General features: G+C 42.4%; 1 protein-coding gene across 7 annotated transcripts in view; it reads left to right on the top strand.

The window, feature by feature from the left end:
- Window positions 1–20,191, top strand: part of FILIP1 (filamin A interacting protein 1) — a 255,619-nt gene extending 235,428 nt beyond the window's left edge. For 6 of the 7 annotated variants that reach the window (XM_075340192.1, XM_075340191.1, XM_075340195.1 and 3 more), the window contains 2 exons: window positions 11,365–11,586; window positions 19,702–20,191. In XM_075340192.1, coding sequence (XP_075196307.1) covers window positions 11,365–11,571 — 207 coding nt within the window. In that variant the 3' untranslated portion in view covers window positions 11,572–11,586; window positions 19,702–20,191. The remainder of the gene's footprint in view (window positions 1–11,364; window positions 11,587–19,701) is intronic. The other variant, XM_075340197.1, reaches the window with a different exon arrangement.
- The last annotated feature ends 503 nt before the right edge of the window (window positions 20,192–20,694 follow it).

Here is a 20,694-nt window from a genome sequence, read left to right on the forward strand (position 1 = left end):
AGACTCACTGAGCTGCAGCAATGAGCGATGACGTCACAAAGTTTATTTGTGGTCACAGCTGTAAGTTCCCATGGTACCCCACCTGTGACCGTAAGTAAACTGACCTCAGGTGACTTCATTGAACTCAGTGACCTTACCTCAGGTGAGGTCACTAAGGTCACAGACCTGGATCTCCTGGCAGAAAACAGTGTTTTTTTTGACAACAGATGCAGATTTAGTGCTGAAATTTATACACCATATTGCTGAAGTCAATCTGCATCTCCTGGCAAAAAATTACATCAAAATCAAATAAAAAAGCATGCAGATTTGATGCAATTTTTTTGTCAGGAGATGCAGATTTGGTGCAGGAATTTAGTGTATAAATTTCAGCACCAAATTGACATGTCTTGGCAAAAAACAGCGGTTTTCTGCCAGGAGATGCAGGTCTGTGAACTCAATAACCTTGCCTGAGGTGAGGTCACTGAGTTTAATGAGGTCACCTGAGGTCAGTTTACCAGCGGTCACAGGTGTGGTACAGTGGGAACCTCCAGCTATGACTGCAAATAAACTGAGTGACATCGCTCATCGCAGCAGCTCAGTCAGTCTCTGCCTGAAGCCCACAGCGTACTGACATGTTCTGTACCAGAGTGCAGTGACTGCAGTATGTAGCAGAGCCAAAATCGTCATCGTGGGACCTCATGTGGATTACGTCAGAACTGAGTGTTTGGGGTTAATAAAGGGGTGAAATATTTTATTTGAAATAAAGGATTTTTCAATGTTTGTGTTTTTCTTTTCACTTACAGATTAATAATGGGGGGTCTCATAGATGCCTCTCATTACTAACCTAGGGCTTAGTGGCAGCTGTGAGCTGTTATTAACCATTGATGTTACCCCAATTGCCACTGCACCAGGGCAATCAGGATGAGGCAAGTAAAGTGCCAGAATTGTCACATCTAATGGATGCAACAATTCTGGGCGGCTGCAGGCTGCTATTTTTAGAGTGGGGGGGGAATAACCATGGGCCTTCCCAGCCTGAGAATACTAGTCCTGAGCTTTCAGCTTTATCATGCATGGGTATCAATATTGGGTCACTGCACGCCAGTTTTCAAAAGTTCTTTATTTAAATAATTTAAAAAAAAGCCGCATGGTACCACCTACTTTTGATACACAGCCAAGACAAGCACACGGCTGGGGGCTACAGCCTGTGGCTGTATGTGATATCTGTGTTGGGTATAACAATGAGGGGACCCTAGGCCAATTTTTTTAATTAAAAGGAACCTGTCACCAGATTTGGGGCTATAAGCTGCGGCCACCACCAGTGGGCCTTATATACAACATTCTAACATGTTGTATATAAGACCCCAGGCCGCTGTGTAGGATGTAAAAATCACTTTTATTTACCTAAAGCAGTCACTATGGTGGAGTTGAGTCAGAGAGGCGCCTCTGTTCTCCGGTGCCGGCGCCTCCTCTTTCGGCTATCTTCGTCTTCCATTGTCTGAAGCCTGTGTGCATGACGCATCCTACGTGATACACGCTCACCGGTCCCGTGCAGGCGCGCTACAATACTTTGATTTGCCCTGCTCAGGCCTTAGTACCGGCGAGTGTGTATGACTTAGGACGCGTCATGCACGCTGGCTTAAGAAGAAAGAGAACAAAGATGGCTGAAAGAGGAGGTGCTGGTCCCGGAGAACGGTACTACCTATTTGACCAGTCTGCACCAGAGCAACCTCCTAAGTGAGTATTATAAAGTGTCTTTTATGTTCTACACAGTGGCCTGGGCTCTTATATACAGCATGTTAGAATGCTGTATATAAGAGCCCACTGGTGGTGGCCGCAGCTTATAGGCCCCAAAACTGGTGACAGGTTCCCTTTAATTTACACCGCTTTACATACACAGAAAGCATATGTGATTTCAAACAGACAGACACGCTTTCACATAGGGTGGGGGCAAGGTCTTGCTGCAACCAAGCACAGATAGATGCCGGGACTGTCGGTGGGCAGGGGTAGCAATTAGAGTTGAGCGCGGTTCGCGGTTCTCCAGTTCTAAGCTCGAGTGATTTTGGGGGCTGTTCGAGATCGAACTAGAACTCGAGCTTTTTGCAAAAGCTCGATAGTTCTAGATACGTTCGAGAATGGTTCTAGCAGCAGAAAGCAGGGCTTTTTACAGCTACAGTGTGCAGGAGCCATCGCTGGCAGCCTGCCACAAGCTGGTAACCAAGATAAACATCGGGTATCCAAGCAAAGCGCTTTGGTTAGTAACCCGATGTTTATCTTAGTTACGTGCAGGAAGCCCACACTTCCCCGATCAGCTCGCTCCGCCCCCTCCTGCCCGCGGCATGTACACATACATACACACACACACACACACACACACGCGGTCCCGCTCGGCTTACCTGCGGTGATGAAGTCCCACCATCCCGACCTCAGCGCTGTCACTGTCCTCCATGGCCGCCGCTTGTCACATCACCTCTCGCTTCCGACCCGAGACTGACTAGCGGTGACGTCACGGACCTCTCGCGATACTTGGTGTGAAGGCGCCGGTCATTGAACTCAGTGACAGGGGCTGTCAGTGTGCTGGAGATCAGCGCAGGTAATGTACCTCGCTGACAGCAGCACTTGTCATCCCCTGCAGTGACCTGCGCTGACCCATTGATGTTAGCTCAGGTCACTGCACTGCTCTCCCAGCCAATGGGGAACATCCTGCTCTTCATTGACTGGGACAGTGTGGATCGTCATGGCAACCCCTTGGATTACACCAGACCTGGATTTGTTTTTCATTCTAATAAATTGGTTAAAGAGGGAATGTTTTGGGGAGTGTTTTTTCAAATAAAAATGTGTTTGTCGTCTATTTTTTTTATTACTGACTGGGTTGGTGATGTCGGGTATCTGATAGACGCCTGACCTCACCAACCCCAGGGCTTGATGCCAGGTGACATTACACATCTGGTATTAACCCCATATATTACCCCGTTTGCCACCGCACCAGGGCGCGGGATGAGCTGGGGCGAAGCACCAGGATTGGCGCATCTAATGGATGCGCCACTTCTGGGGCGGCTGCGGCCTGCTATTTTTAGGCTGGGGAGAGTCCAATAACCATGGACCTCCCTAGTCTGAGAATATCAGGCCCCAGCTGTCTGCTTTACCTTGGCTGGTGATCCAATTTTGGGGGACCCCTACGTGTTTTTTTTTAAAAATTATTTATTTAATTTAAAATAACAGCGTGGGGTGCCCTCAGTTTTGGATTACCAGCCAAGGTGAGGTTGACAGCTGTGGTCTGCAGGCTGCAGCCGTCTGCTTTACCCTAGCCGGCTACAAAACTAGGGAGAACCCTACGTCATTTTTTTTTTCATTTTTTTGGCTAAATACAAAGCTAAGCACCCCTTAGTGCCACATGAAAGGCACCAAAGGGTGCTCCACTTTTTCTCCATTTTTTCTCCACTTTTTCTCCACTTTTTCTCCACTTTTTCTCCACTTTTTCTCCACTTTTTCTCCACTTTCTCTCCACTTTTTCTCCACTTTTTCTCCACTTTTTCTCCACTTTTTCTCCACTTTCTCTCCACTTTTTCTCCACTTTTTCTCCACTTTTTCTCTCCAGTTTTTCTCCACTTTTTCTCCATTTTTTTCTCCACTTTTTCTCCATTTTTTCTCCACTTTTTCTCCACTTTTTCTCCACCTTTTCTCCACTTTTTTCTCCACTTTTTCTCCACTTTTTCTCCATATTTTTCTCCATTTTTTCTCCACTTTTTCTCCACTTTTTATCCATTTTTTTCTCCACTTTTTCTCCACTTTTTCTCCACTTTTTCTCCATTTTTTCTCCACTTTTTCTCCATTTTTTTCTCCATTTTTTCTCCACTTTTTCTCCACTTTTTCTCCACTTTTTCTCCATTTTTTTCTCCACTTTTTCTCCATTTTTTCTCCACTTTTTCTCCATTTTTTCTCCACTTTTTCTCCATTTTTTCTCCACTTTTTCTCCATTTTTTCTCCACTTTTTCTCCCCTTTTTCTCCACTTTTTCTCCATTTTTTTCTCCACTTTTTCTCCACTTTTTCTCCATTCTTTTTCTATGGTCGGTCTACCCATTAGCTCTGCCATGCATACTGTAGCTCTACACCTACTGCACATGTTACTTTATGATTGACATCTCTTTCGTACCAGAGCTATCTAAGCCTACTCTGACCCCATATTTGTCATTACTATATTGTCCTTGTACTGTATTATGACATTTGTATCATGTTTCATTTCTTGCTGTGTTGCAATTTTTTTGCTGCATCCCAATTGTACCTCTACATTGTTCGAGTTTATGTTATTGTTCTCTCACTCTTATGTGATACTAATTATTGTCATTTTTCATGATTACATGCAGATAAGTCCAATCTGACGAAGGCTCAGGCCGAAACGTCATTTGTAACTTGTTTTGGACAAAAACATATATGCTTATGAAACATTTTTTTTTCTTAATACGGACCAATAAAGAGTGATTTTGCATTACTATCCGTTGTGACTTACTGACTTAGTCTGGGAGATTTAGAGTGCCGAGGTTACTCACTAATTTTATCTATTATTACCTCTGAGCACCTATATACCAGTGAGCAGAGCTTCCTCTACAGTAGTTCTCCTGATTAGGCATGCCCTTACCTCATGAGCAGGGCATTGCAGCTTTGGTAGCAACCATTACGACATGGACTCTGCTGCTATGGACCCGAGAAGAGTGAGTGCAGATTCATTGCACCCATACTCCTATGGACCTTCCCACCCTGAGAATACCAGACCACAGCTGTCCGCTTTACCTTGGCTGGTGATCCAATTTGGGGGGGACCCTACTTTTATTGTGTAATTATTAATATTTATAAAATAATTATAAAAAAGAGCCTGGGGTGACCTCCACATTGGATCCCCAACCACGGTAAAGCTGCCAGCTGTGGTTTTCAGGCTACAGCCGTCTGCTTTACCCTAGCTGGCTATCAAAAATGGGGGGACCCAACGTCATTTTTTTTTTTAACTATTTTTTAAATAGAAAAAATTAATGGGCTTCCCTGTATTTTGATTGCCAACCAAGGTAACGGCAGGCAGATGGGGGTGGCAACCCATAGCTGTCTGCTTTATCTGCGCTGAGAATCAAAAATACCGCGGAGCGCTACGTCATTTTTTTAAAGATTTATTTTTACAGCACTGTGATGTCCAGCAATCAAAATACAGGGAAGCCCATTTTATTTTTAGTTATTTAAATAAATAATTAAAAAAAATATATATGGGCTCCCGCTGCATTTTTTGTATTGCTAGCTAAGGGTAATCCAAGCAGCTACTGGCTGCTAACCCCCACTGCTTGGTGTTACCTTCACTGGCAATGGAAAATCCAGGGAAGCATTTTTTATTTTTTTTGCCAAAAAACTACAAAAAAAGGACGTGAGCTTCGCCATATTTTTGTATGCTAGCCAGGTATAGCAGGCAGGTGCTGGAAGAGTTGGATACAGCGCCAGAATATGGCGCTTCTATGAAAATGCCATTTTCTGAGGCGGCTGCAGACTGCAATTCGCAGCAGTGGGGCCCAGAAAGCTCAGGCCAACCTGTGCTGCGGATTCCAATCCCCAGCTGCCTAGTTGTACCTGGCTGGACACAAAAATGGGGCGAAGCCTACGTCATTTGTTTTATAATTATTTCATGAAATTCATGAAATAATAAAAAAAGGGCTTCCCTTTATTTTTGGTTCCCAGCCGGGTACAAATAGGCAACTGGGGGTTGGGGGCAGCCGTACCTGCCTGCTGTACCTGGCTAGCATACAAAAATATGGCGAAGCCCACATAATTTTTTCAGGGGGCAAAAAACTTCTGCATACAGTCCTGGATGGAGTATGCTGAGCCTTGTAGTTCTGCAGCTGCTGTCTGTCTGTATGGAGAAGAGCAGACAGCAGCTGCAGAACTACAAGGCTCAGCATACTCCATCCAGGACTGTATGCAGAATTTTTTTGCCCACCAAAAAAATGACGTGGGCTTCGCCATATTTTTGTATGCTAGCCAGGTACAGCAGGCAGCCACAGGCTGCCTCCAACCCCCAGTTGCCTATTTGTACCCGGCTGGGAACCAAAAATATAGGGAAGCCCGTTTTTTTTAATTATTTCACTTATTTCATGAAATAATTAAAAAACAAATGACGTGGGCTTCGCCCCATTTTTGTGTCCAGCCGGGTACAACTAGGCAGCTGGGGATTGGAATCCGCAGCACAGGTTAGCCCGAGGTTTCTGGGCGCCTCTGCTGCGGATTTCAGTCCGCAGCCATCCCAGAAAATGGCGCTCTCATAGAAGCGCCATCATCTGGCGCTGTATCCAACTCTTCCAACAGCCCTGGAGCCGGGTGGCTTGTTGGGTAATCATGAGTTAATACTGGCTTTGTTTTACTAGCTAGTATTAAGCCAGATATTCTTAATGTCAGGCACGTTTGACCCGGCCATTAAGAATCTCCAATAAGTGGTTAAAAAAAACACCACACAGAGAAAAAATACTTTAATAGAAATAAATACACAGACACATTAGATACTCCATCTTTATTACCCCCTGTCAGCCCTCCACGATCCTGCTCTTCTGTCTTCTTTCTTTCTAGTGTAGTAGTAGTGACGATTGTAGTGAGGAGGATGAGGTTCACCAGCCCATCATGGGCTGGGGAACCTCATCCTCAGTACAATCCTCACTACAATCGGGAAGCAGCGTGCAGCCTTCACTCCGTGAGTGATCAGTGCTGCTGGCTGTCAGCGGTAACAGCGGTAACGCTGACAGACGCGTTACCATAGCAACGGTGCTCTCGGAGCCGCGGTTAGCGGTGACGTCACCGCTAACTGCGTTGCTATGGCAACGGTGATCTCCGTTAATGACCAGCTGTGTCAGCCGGTCCCTAACGGAACGGGGAGTCGACCGTGTGCTAGAGCATGTCGCCGGTACACGGCGATACACATATGTGCACCGTGTACCGGAGAGATGCACTCGCAGGTCCTACATGACGTGTCATAGTCATGTGACCAGTCTGTAGCCAATGAGATAATAGCCACGTGACTGGTCACATGGCTATTTTGACGTCACGATAGGTCCTGCATCTCTGCTGGCAGTGCAGGTCACCGGGAGGATTCAGCGATCATCGGATGGAATAGCGGCAGGAGACAGAGTGCAGAAGGGATCGCGAGGACCGGTAAGTGTTATGGCAATGTTTATTAACTGTTTGTGTACATTTATAATGCATTTTTATGTGTTTGTGATTGCCTCCCATTATAGCCTATACGTTCGAGTTTGGTTCATCGAACGTTCGACGAACCGAACTCGAACGGGACCCCCGTTCGGCGAACCGGCCTCGAGCCGAACCGGGACCGGTTCGCTCATCTCTAGTAGCAATGACTATGTAGATTAATGAGTTGCCCCAGAAGTAGTGTTATCACTGCACAAGAAACTTGTAAGTATAATGCTTTATTCTTATTTTCTTTCTTTTTCCTTTATTTTTTTTTAATTATCCGGATGGCCGAATCTGGATAATTACCGGGAGTTCCCAGAGAACTCTGGGCCTGTCATCGGTGCACGGATAATAGGTTGATGTTACAGCTGAGACTCGGCTCTCACCGCCAGGATCCGTGTCCGCGCTGCCCACAGCAGATGAACTCCCTAAATGCTGTGATCAATTGTGATCGCAGCATTCAGGAGGCAGGGAGAGGAATCGCTTACCTCTCCATGGTGATCAGGTCCACAAGAAACAAGCCCTCACATGACTCTGTCAGCAGAAAAATAAAAAAACTTTAGCCTTCAAAATTCAGTGATGCAAAAACCTATTATTTTGTTAAAAAAAAAAGCAATTTTTAGTGTGAAAGTTGGCAAACCTAAAAAAATCTATAAATCTGGTATCGCTGTAATCATACTGACCTGAGGAATAATGCCGCCTAATCACTTATACCGCACGGTGTACGGCGTAAAAAAATAAATAAATAATGCCAATTCAACTGCTATTGATTTGTTCATTCTGTCTTCCAAAGATGGTAGTACAGCTCAGCTCACATGTATCCTGCACTCGCACTCTACGCTGAGCGATTACTCAGGGCATTACGTGTAAATCTCTGAAAAACATAACTCAGATCAAATTCCTAACAGAAAATTCACTGTAATGAGGGAGAGGGAGTCACTTTGAATTCCTGGCTGGCCTGTGGTCTGGCGGTGTCCATCTTTATACTCGACATTTTAGGTATGCACAAAAATGCTGAACAGAGTCTGGAGTAACTGTTGCCTAATTATAGTGAATGGATCCATCAGGGTTTCACTTGAATCACGTATTTTAAAGATGTGGATGGAAAACTGTAAGCTCTCAGCATAGAGCACAGGATAAATATGATCTGATCCAAAATGTTCTGTAACGCAAATTGCACAAAATAGCATTCACATTAATCCATAAAAACACATGTCCCCACTCAGGTCCGTGAGGAGTTAATGGAAATATAGGGGGCTTCCATGTTAGTGGCAGCACAAACGTGCTGGAAAAACGTTATGGCTCTCCCCCTCAAAAAAGAAATCAAGTTAAATCTGAGCTCCCAAATCAAAATGCACCCTTCCCTTCTGGGCCCACAATGTGCCTAAACCACAGTTAATGTCCACATTTGGCATTCTTGTAGTGAGCAGAGTACACTTAATTTACCGGGTGTGTGTGTGTCTCCAGAAGCATGAATTGGACACAATGTACGGGCACTAAAATGTACTGATCATGACAAGGGCTTATTTTCAAATTTTAATTTTGCAACATTCATTATGTTTGACTCCATGGGTGTTTTCCAGAGACTAAATGTGACTACATCAGACTACTAGAGGGGTGTAATTTACAAAATGTGGTCACTTGAGGGGGTTTCTTCTGTTCTGGTACTTAGCGGCTCTGCAAATGAACTCCACAAACTATTCTAGGACAATCTGGGCTCCAAAAATCAAACGGTGCTCCTTCCCTTCCAACACCTGCAGAGCGGCCAAACAGTACTGTACAGTCACATGGGGGGTATAGCCACATTCACGAGAAATTGTGTAACACATTATGGGGCCATTTTTACCTATTTCTTTATCAAAATTCCAAATCTGGGGTTAAAACAACTGTTTGGTATTAAAAATGTAATTATTTTTTCTTCATCGCCCTATAATATAAAATGTTGTGACACACCTGTAGTGTCAATATGCTCACTGCACCACAAGATGAATTCAGGGGGTTCAGTTTGAAAATGAGGTCATTTGTTGGGAATTTCTGCTGTTCTGGCACTTCAGGGGCTCTGCCAATGTGACGTGGCACCCCCAAACCATTCCAACTAAATCTCAACTCAAATATGGCGCTCCTTCCCTTCTTCGCTTTGAACTGTGCCTCAAAAGTAGTATTCAACCACATATGAGGTATTGGTGTACTCAGGAGTAATTGCACAATGATTTGTACTGTGCATTTTCTCCTCTTACACTTGTGAAAATTAAAGTTTTGAGGTAAAGGCAACATTTTTAACATTTTTGTGGTAATAATTTATTTTTTTATTTTCACGGCTCAATGTTTTCAAATTCTGTGATGCACCTGGAGGGCCAAGGTGCTCACAAAATATCTAGATAAATTCCTGGAGGGGAATGGTTTCCAAAATGGGATCACTTCTGGGGGTTTCCACCTTTCAGGCACATCAGGGGCTTTCCAAACATGACATGGCATCCGCTATCTAATCCAGACAATAAATTCAAATGTTGATCCTTCCTTTCCAAGCCCTGCAGTGCACCAAAACAATAGATTTCCACCACACATGGGGTATCGGTGTACTCAAGAGAAATTGTACAACAAATTGTAAGGTGCACTTTCTCTTGTTACTCTCGTGAAAATGCTAAATTTAGTGCTAATGTAACATTTTTGTGGGAAAAAGTAAAATTTAAATTTTTTGTTTCCTTCCACATTGCTTTAGTTCCTGTGAAGCACCTGAAGGGTTAATAAACTTCTTGGATGTGGTTTTGAGCCGATTGAGGGGTGCAGTTTATAATGGTGTCTGTTTTGGTTATTTTCTATCACCTAGGCTTCACAAAGTCACTTTAAGGCTGGACTCACACGAGCGTATGGCATCCGATGTGATATGCTAATGACTGGCTGCTGCGAGCATGAGCCGAGTGTCATGCGACTGTGACCCGATCTTGCAAGTGGATCACAGCTGTGAAGCTGAGGGTGGGTGCTGCAGAGGAGATTGAGGGGTTAATCCTCCCATCTACTCTATTGTCAGCCTGTGCGTATATCGCACTGCACTGGGATAACATCCGAGTGCAGTCCGATGTTTCTCTTGCATCCATTCACTTGAATGGGTGCGAATGATATGGCTGTTGCAGAAAATCGCAGCATGTTGCGACTTTTCTTGCATCCAGATTCTGGATGAGAAAAAAGCTGACCAACTGCTCTCCCTCATTGACTAACATTGGTCAGAGTGCAATGCGAGATTTTCCCGCATTGCACTCGTCAGATTTTCACGTTCGTGTGAGCGTACCCTAAATGTGATGTAGTCCCTAAACAACAGGGTTTTGTCAATTTTGTTGGAAAAATGAGAAACTGATGATAACCTTTGAACCCTTCTAACAATAAAAAATATGTTTCTAAAATGGTGCTTATGTAAAATAGACAAATGGGAAATGTAATTTATTAACTATTTTGTGTGTGATAACTCTCCGGTTTTAGATCATAAAAATTCTAAGAAATTTTAAATTTTTCACCAAATTTCCACAAACAAAGTAAAAAAATATTGTCACTATAGTGAAGTAGAATATGTCATAAAAAAACAATCTTAGAATCACTGGGATGTGTTGAAGCGTTCCAGAGTTATTAAATTATACAGTGACACTGGTCAGAATTTAAAAAATTTGAGGGGTCATGAAGGTGAAAACAGGCTGGGGTGCAGGGGTTAATGTCACTATCATTGATGGTTGCTGTATTCTCCCTGGCCACTGAGCCTCATTATTGTCTGACACTTTCTATTCACTTTTCAGTAGTCCTCTTATTGTCACTGTCATCTCATTGTGATTCTTTAAGAACAATGGATCAAACAGTTTACAATGGATAATAGTTACAGCTCACATCCCCTCGCCACCTTCCTCTGCAATGACCCTTGACAAGGTAGTAAAGCATGCTTGCAGAACTCTCCCATACAGTCTATTGTTTCCTATGGTCCTTGTGGGTGATGTAAAGCAAACCTGTAAATTAACAGAAGATCAAGCAATATGACCGTACAGCTAAAAGCCTTCAAAAAATAGAAAAATATAAAACCTCTAAATATAAAAAAAGATATTTGTTGTAATTTTTAGATTTTCATTGCTTGTAGAATACACATGTTGTCAATATTTTATACTTAACCTTTCGATTAATATATTTCTCTAATTCTTTAGACACCACAGGATGGGTCAACCCAACGCCACATCCCTACCCGCATTCCCATGTCAAAAGGTATGAAAGCAGTAAAGCCAATATTGGCAGTGCCAGGAGCAGGAAATCTGTCAAAATTTGAGCCACGTGGCGAGAGTCAGTCTATGAAAATAGAATTGAAGAAATCGCCAGCCGGCAGCTCGGCCCCTCTCGGAGGGGGGAAGGGCTGAGGCTAAGCCTCAGGGGTATGTGCAGGTGTTTCTGCTACCATTAAAAGCAGTTCCCTGTTTATCAAAGTTGATAGTTTCATACTAATTCTATTACTTCTTTTTCATCTCTGCTGTTCGAAAGACTGGCAGACCGATGACCTGTAGACTTTCTCAAGTGATGGCTACAAGTAGCTAAAATTTAAGAAAGATAACCATGTGTCTCAAAAATTAATTCTGAATATGAATGTACTGTAAAACATTGTCTACAACAATCCCATAGTGGCTACTATTTGACATACGCTGCTATCGCATTAATATAAACTCCGCCTAGAAAATGTAGACCACAATTCCAGTGTATACAATTGACCAGTATTATTATATCCTATGTTTCTGATTTTCGTAAAATAGCAACTTCAGAAAAAAAATGTCAAATTAATTGGAAAATATTTATTCTTGCACTTCAATGTTTTACAGTCTATACTACCATGCATAGTGTTGTTTCTGCTGTAAGAAGTGCGGTGCATGCCCGTGATGATGCCATGAAGGTGTATATGACTTTGCCCATGTGGAATGTTTACATTGCTACATACATAGTGTTCTACGACTAGCATGTATATATATTATCTGTATAGCCATACAGTTTGCTTTCCGAAATCATGTGAATATACTGCCATCTCCTGATGTTCGGAGGAGTAACCCCACAAGAAATATGTCTATCTGCCGTTTCTGTAATATGTTGTCTGATATGGCTACCAAGTCATTAAAACATGTTTTTCATGTTAAATTTACCTTTTGTATTATGTCTTTAATGATTTGTAATATATTTGTGAACTATGTTTTTATTTATATTAAGCAATGCAATGTATTTTTTTTTTGCTAGATTTGGAAAGCAATCATGAAACCTGGGTTATTTTGTTCTTGTGTGTCAGCTATTCTGAGAAAAGGGACATTTGTAAGATATAAATAGGGTCACACGTAGTGAAATGATGCCCCGGAGGCTGGTATAGGAATGGAGTACATGTACTAATCCACAAGTCTGTGCAGAACCACAATAGGGACGAGTGTGGAACATGACATGGATGTGTTTTATTGGAACACCATTTTATTATAGTGTAATATGTTACTTGGGAAGTTATAAAGAAGACAAAGGATTGTCGGCTATTTAACCTTCGTCAGGCTGCATAATTTTACAACATTAACAGCGACCCATTATCTCGGAAGGGGATGGAGATATTTTATTGAAATTTGGCCAATATATTCTGGACCAAAACTGCAGAGATGTCACGAAATTTCAGCCCTCTACGGCTTTTGGAAAAAAAAATGTATTGCAATTTTAAAACGGATTAGTTACAATTTTACCTTTTCAGCCGGACAAAGGTTAAAATCCTTTTGTGACAAGTGTTCAACTAAGATATACTGTTCACAAGGTGTCCCGCTGCTAGGACCTGGTGTTACGGTTGCTGCGAGCACTGGAGACTATGTCCAGATTTCTTGCTACTGCACATGTGCGAGCGCTGGAGACTAAGTCCAGATTTCTTGCTACTGCACATGTGCGAGCGCTGGAGACTAAGTCCAGATTTCTTGCTACTGCACATGTGCGAGCGCTGGAGACTAAGTCCAATCTTGGAGCCATTGCACATGTGCGGGTGACATCATCGCTGACACGAGGTCACATGTCTCTGACACCTTCTATGCCGATTGGTCGCTGGTCATGTGCTTGTGACGTCTTGCTCGGTGATAGGCCAGCATGACGTCACTCCTGTCGTTCTGGCAGCGGATTGGCTCTGGTGTCCTCCATCTTGGATGAGGCACAGAGTCTATATAAGACCCTGACACACGCCGCATGGTGCTCAGTCCTCTTGGTTCATGCATATGAGTAGACGCTCTGTGCGCGTTCCTCTAGGCATTCCTCTGTCTATGCTAGGTGAGCGCTACCGGCAGGGTAGCGTTCTTATACCTTACAGCTTCGGCTGCTGTCCGTATCCTTACCTCTTAGGGGAGCGGACATAGGCAGGTGCCTGAGGCACATGGTCTGGCTGGGCCTTGTGATTCTACTCGTAGGTGGACGTTGCCGCTAGGGTAACGTTCCTTATACTGCGTCTGGCAGTTGTTCGTATCCTCGCACACTAGGGGAGCGAACAGAGGTAGGAGCTTTGTGCGGCTTACGCTGCTGTTCGTCTCTTTTGCACCACTAGAAGAGCGGACCTAGGCAGGTGCCATATCTAGTGGTTCGTGTCCTCGCACACTAGTGGAGCGAACGCAGGTAGGAGCTTTGTGCGGCTTACGCTGCTGTTCGTCTCTTTTGCACCACTAGAAGAGCGGACCTAGGTAGGTGCCATTTCGCACACATTGCCTTTGTCTCTGTGATTATTAACAGAGATCATTCCACACACCCTCCAAGTAAGGGAGGAATTGCTTTACTTACTTATTATATCCTTCTGTGAGTTAACAGAGGTATTGCACTCTGCCATAGTCTGCAGCAAAGTCTTTGCACGGTGGACCCTGACTGTCTGATACTCCTTTCGGTTATTATCAGACAGCCCCCCGTAACACCTGGTGTCTGTGGCACTATGGCAAGCTGAGCTCTCTTCTACAGGAATGTGATGTAAAGCCTGGTTTACACCTTTCAATTAAGCATACGATATCGTATGCGATGTGACACCCCCCCATTGTATGTGCGGCACGTTCAATTTGTTGACCGTGTCGCACAATCGATTAAAAGCTGTCACACGTACTTACCCTTCCATATGACCTCGATGTGGGAGGATAACATCCACTTCCCGGAGTGGGAGGGGAGTTCGGCGTCACACCGACGTCACACGGAAGCCGGCTAATAGAAGCGAAGGGGCGGAGATGAGCGGGACATAAACATCCCGCCCACCTCCTTCCTTCCGCATTGCCGGCAGGATGCAGGTAAGATCTGTTCATCGTTCCCGGGGTGTCACACACTGCGATGTGTACTGCCTCGGGAACATTGAACACCCCGACGTGCAATTTTTAGGAAATGAACGACGTGTATACGATGAACGGTTTTACGGTCAATTGCAGTCGCACGTAGCTGTCACACGCTACAACACCACTAACGATGCCGGATGTGCGTCACTTACAACGTGACCCCGCCGACACATTGTTAGATATGTTGTAGTGTGTAAAGCGGGCTTTAGACACCTGTACCCATATGGCCCCAATTCCTGTGATAAATTGCTGGACAGATGTGAATTTTCACGTACAGTGAGAAGCAAAAGGGTAACAATGTTTTGAACTTTTGAATTTCAGGCTTCATGTTTCACCATCCACTGCAGTTTTGAACGTGATACTACAATCATTTTATAGACAATCATCATGGATATCGCATACTTAAATTTCACTTGCAACTATTTAGCATATATTTAGTTGTGCAGATTCTTGTCAAGTCTCTGCATTGTTACGGTTTTGCTCTTAATAATATAAATTTTAATTATTTTGTTAGTATTTTGTAAATTCAGCTTTGGCTTTCAACACTGCCTGAATCCTTCTGGGCATGCTCTCGATCAGATACAAACATGTCTCTACCGAAATCTGATCCCTGGTCTTTTCTACATGTTTCCGATATTGCTGCATACTGGTTGACTCACTTGGGTATTGTCACACTGTGCAAAGGCTAGTAAGACAAAGTACAGCATAATCCCCACTAAGTGGCAGCAGAGTAGTGAAGGAGAGACACTGAAACACGGTAGCGGAAAGGCAGCTGAAATATAGCAGAGTAACTTCAGCAATGTTAACAGGCGAATCACCAGGGGGCAAAAGAGTAGTCAAACAGTTAAGGTCTAGCCAGAAAAGTCGAGTCACTGCAAAGGGAAGATCAATATCAAAGGCAGAAAGCAGAACTGAGTCAGAAGCCAGGAGATCAGGTATGCAGAGGTAAACACAAACAACAGACAGGAGCGGGAAGTCAGGGACCGGAACAGGTAGACAAACGGGGGAGGGTCAAAGTCAGGACACAGTAGCAGGGAGGCAGAACAGATCAGGAACACTCACCAGAGCCAGTAAACACGCTGCAAGGCAGAAATATCACTGGCACTGAGCCATAGGTAGAGAGGCAATATATAGCGTCCTGGGATCCAGCACGAGGCAAGGGAAGTTAACCCATGACATGACCAGGCCAGAGCTGGGTGTAACCAACAGCAGGGAAAAGTTGGCCTGGATCATGACAGGTATGTGTACAGCTTTATCTTCAGCTCTACCCACAAGTGTTCAATTGGATTAAGGTCTTGAGACTGTGGGGACCAATCCTGCACCTCTACTTCATTGTAATTGAACCATTTTTTCACCAATCTCAATGTTCATTTCTGGGAAAATCTTCATTGCTGCTCTTCGATTCAAACCATTGATCTTTCGCTAGGGAATCTACCAAAGAACACACTGAGCTGTTAGAAAATGTGAGAACAGGTTGTAATGTGTAGCATACAGGAAGAAAAATATTTTAAAACACCAGGAGCAAAACAGTAAAAATGCAGTGACCTGACAAGAATCTGCAAAATTAATCATATGCTAAATAGTTTCAGGTCAGTTCATGTATGAAATAGCCAAGATGATTGTCTATAAAATGAAGGTAGTCTCACGGTCAAAGCTGTAGTGGATGATGAGATATGGAGCCTGAAAGTCAAATGTTGAGGATATTGTTACCCTTTTGCTTGTCACTGTATTTTCTTACCAATATGTTTACACTGTATTATGCACATAAATGGGTCACATCATATGTGTTTGCTGTTAGTTTGTGACGAGCGAACACTACCATGCTCAGTACTCGTAACAAGCAATTAATGTTCAGATGGGCATGACTCAAGTACCTGAGTATAATGAAAGTCAGTTGGGGACTCCAGCATTTTTCCAGAAGATTTTCAGTAAAAATGCTTGCGTTTCCCATTGACTTTGATTATACTTGGTACACGAGTGGAACCCGTCTGTGCGTTCAACTACTAGTTAGGAGTAATGGGCACCCGAGCATAGTAGTCCTCGCTCATCACTACTGTTACTATATGAGAAGTGTACATCCATATCTAACTTGTGTAATAAAATTAGTTACAATATTGATATGCTCAATTTTTACTTTAGCATGAATTATGTGACTGTCATAACATCTCCAATATCTTCTGACTTTCCATGACTATATGTGGTGCATTGCATGTGTTTATGTATTAATTTACACAATCTTTATGTTGCCTCTGGCTGCTAGGGCTCAGGGACCCAATTTAAGCAGTCCAATAAAAGCACCTTGACCATCACAAGTACCCAAACCATGAACCTATGTGGCCAATCTCTTGTGTTTTGCCCCTTTAATCATTAAAGGCATTGTATCAACATTGCCCAATTTACTTACCTCTAATGCACTTATTGTAGGTCTGCCTGTAAATACTGAAGATTTTTATCTCATTTGGTATATGTTACAGCACACAAAGCTTAGAGGCTATTCTGATTTCAGCAAAGAAAAAGTGTATGTATTTTAGAATGAAAAAGTATACAATTGTCTAATATACTTTGTGTGTCAATTCTTGATATTTCTTCCCCATTGCATATTAAATAAGCTTCTTTTCGGGGCAGATTTAATATGAAAATACCCTAGTCAAGGCAAAGTAGCTTATTGGTACCCTGAACCAGCAAAACAAGCCATGCCAGTGTTCACGCTACTCGGCACACATACAATGTAGCACCATGTAAAATACTAATACAAGAACTAATTTTTCTGATTTATTGTAATTCTGTAACTATTGTTCTTCCATATACTAAACATCTATTATGTGAATAGTTTGTATAGTCATTTTATGTATTATGGGTCATTTCTCTACAGGAAAACACTCTGGATTATGAGAGTTTTTTTATATTACAGCAAGTTATTTTATTATAGGCCTGTCAACATCAATTTCTACTCTATCCTACAACTGAATGCAAAATAGCTCAAATTATTTTTTACACCAGTGTTTGACAACAAAATGTAGATAATAGGAAAATATAAGTACAGAATGACTTTGCTGATCCGATACTTTATACTATACCACTTTTTAGATGGCCATATGTGGTATAATATTTTTCTATCCAATAGATGATGCACATTTTTGACCAGAAATATTCCATATCTTTCAGAAAATTAAAGGCTGCTTTACACCAGACAATCTATCGTGCGATAGATCGTCGGGGTCACGGTTTTTGTGACGCACATCCGGCATCGCTGGCGATGCCGGCCTGTGTGACACCTCCTAGCGACGCAGTATCGCTCACAAATCGTGAGTCGTGTACTGCTCGCTAGGTTCCATAATATCGTTTAATTTAGTTGTTCATCGTTTCCGGGGTAGCACACGTCGCTCCGTGTGACACCCCGGGAACGATGAACAGCAGCTCACCTGCGTCATGCGGCCGCCGCCGGCTATGTGAAGAAAGGAGGTGGGCGGGATGTTTACGTCCCGCTCATCTCCGCCCCTCCACTTCCATTGGCCGGCGGCTGTGTGACGTCGCTGTGACGCCGAACGTCCCTCTCACTCCAGGAAGTGGACGTTCGCCGCCCACAGCGAGGTCGCACGAGAGGTAAGTATGTGTGACGGGGGTTACTGACTTTGTGCGCCACGGGCAGCGATTTGCCCGTGACGCAAAAAGGACGGGGGCGGGTACGATCGATTGTGAAATTGCACAATCGGTCGTACCGTGTAAAGCAGCCTTTAGTCTTCCCTTTTCTAAAAAATAAAGGAAGGATCACTTCTCATATGTATTTCTGACCTAATCCAAGACAAAAGAACATGTGAAAGATGTCTCGTTAACTACGGTCCGCCCGGCCTACCAGAGCACGATAAAGTCCTCTAGTAAGCCTACACTATGACATATTAACGGGCTCCAAAAGTCTGGCAGAAGATTATTTAATTAGTAGCTGACAATAAATAATTTGCTGTTATACTCTGTTTCTTGTGAGATGATTCACATAAAATATTTGACTTGATTGATGCAATTAAATGTGTTCATGTACATGTTTTTTATGAATGGAGTCACCTCCTAGAACCATTTCCATTTTGTGACCGCAAGTATTCCCATCTTGACACATCTCTATGAATGGCCAATTTTCGAGACTAGAAGCACTTACAAAATGTGAAATACTTGTTTAAAATGATAGCTTACTTCTAACAGTCCCAGAAATATGATAATTAGGGATGATCGAATGCCTGAAATACTCGGCTTCGCGAATATCCGACGAATAACTCGCCGCTATGCGAATATTTGATGCACAATGTAAGTCTATGGGAAGCCCGAATAGTTCTGAATAGTTGTTATTCGGGTTTCCCATAGACTTACATTGTGCATCGATTATTCGCGAATAGTCGAATAGCGGCGACCTATTCGGCAAATATTCACGAACCCGAATATTTGAGGTATTCGATCATCCCTAATGATAATATATTTAAGAAATGTTAAGTGAGCCACATACGTAAATGATATGTAAATGAACAATATCTCAAGTTTGAATGTCTTTGGAAAGCAGCATTTATTGTAACTAACATTTTCTGACTTAGACAAAGTTGTTCAGCATTGAAGTGGGCACAATTAAGTAGCTAAACTTGTTTTTTTTTTTTTTAAAAAAACAATTGATTTTAATGAATATTGATTGGAAAGTTATGAATCTTTGTAATAATACTTTACCTTATTTTATATCTTTTTCTCTAAAATGTAATGCTGGAAGTGTTGATTTATCTACCATGCTCCTTTAGAAGCTGTTTTGAATTGCCACTGTAACAAGAATCTATAATCACTATTTACAAACACGCTCCTTGTTTGATCTTATCTGTTCCCCTTCCCCATTCTCAAAGAGTCAGAGAGTGTTTGTAAATAATGTTTGAGTATGGGATTCTTGCTACAGCAGCAGTTCCAAGCAGCTTCTAAAGGAGCATGAACAAGGCTGTTAAAACAACACTTTCAGCATGGTATTTGGGAGAAAAGAAAGAAAAATTGGGTAATAAATTATATTACAAAAAAGTCATAACAAAGCCTGGTTGATTATATATAAAAAATATAAAGCACAAATGTGTATCAGACTTTACTTTAACACAGAGAAATTGCGTGGAACTTGATGAAGATCGAGTTGCTATTAACTGATTTCTTAAACACTAAAAAACATGTTTTTTTTCTTTATAGAGAGCATTGTTATCCATCAGTTTCGAATGAACACTAGATGATGTGTGGAAGGGAACATGAATTTATGCAATTCTACTGAGCAGAAATATTTGTGGAGATTTTCTGGATCGCACACTGAGACTACATCTTCACTCCTTTTTATGCTACTGACACATCAAAGAAAATATCTTTATTTTTTGTAAAATTGCCAGTGTTTGAAATGTATCAAATTTACAGAATTATATTTTGTGAAAATATAATTCATTTTTCATGAAGCTATCTCTGCAAGGTTTTTAACTTATTTTCTAATGTTTTTACGCTTTTCCTTATTGTATATTGTATTTTTGTATGAAATCTGACCAGCATAGAGATGGTATAGTGAGAAATCATTATTATTCCAACATGCATACCATATCTGTGGGGTTCAGCCAATAGTCTTGATGGGGTGAATGTGACATTTAATAACAAATGATACCATTTGTGAATAAAAATAAAATGTTTGGTGTCTGCATGGGTGTGAGGTCATTGTACTACTCATTTCAGGAAATTGTGGTTTTATTTTCTAATATGTTGATTTACTGGGGCAATCAGAGTCCAAGCTAACTAAATAGAATGCATATTTAATCTGATTGGTTATATGAGACAACCTTAGAAAATAAGACATGGACTGCTTGTCCAAAACTTGTACACTGATCTATTGCGGTTAAGCAAAAATTTACAAAACTGATAACAAGGTTCTTGGTTTAACACTAGAAGTCCCAGGAATTTCGAGCTCCATAGGGTTCCAATGGTAGAAATGTTAAATGACCCCTCTCTGGGACTTCTAGTGTTAACATTCTGATCAGACGTATAAAGCCCACTGCCACGTCACAGCAAACCTTTTAGTACAACACCTTTAAGGAGCAGCTCCATCATGCCAATAGCATACCAGCAGGACAAAGGACCTGATGCCCCACATAGCCCACGATGCAAGGCAATGCCCCCATGGCTTCAGGTCACATCACCAACAGATAG

This window comes from Anomaloglossus baeobatrachus, chromosome 3, assembly GCF_048569485.1.
Source record: "Anomaloglossus baeobatrachus isolate aAnoBae1 chromosome 3, aAnoBae1.hap1, whole genome shotgun sequence".
In the NCBI taxonomy this organism is placed as follows: Eukaryota; Metazoa; Chordata; class Amphibia; order Anura; family Aromobatidae; genus Anomaloglossus; species Anomaloglossus baeobatrachus.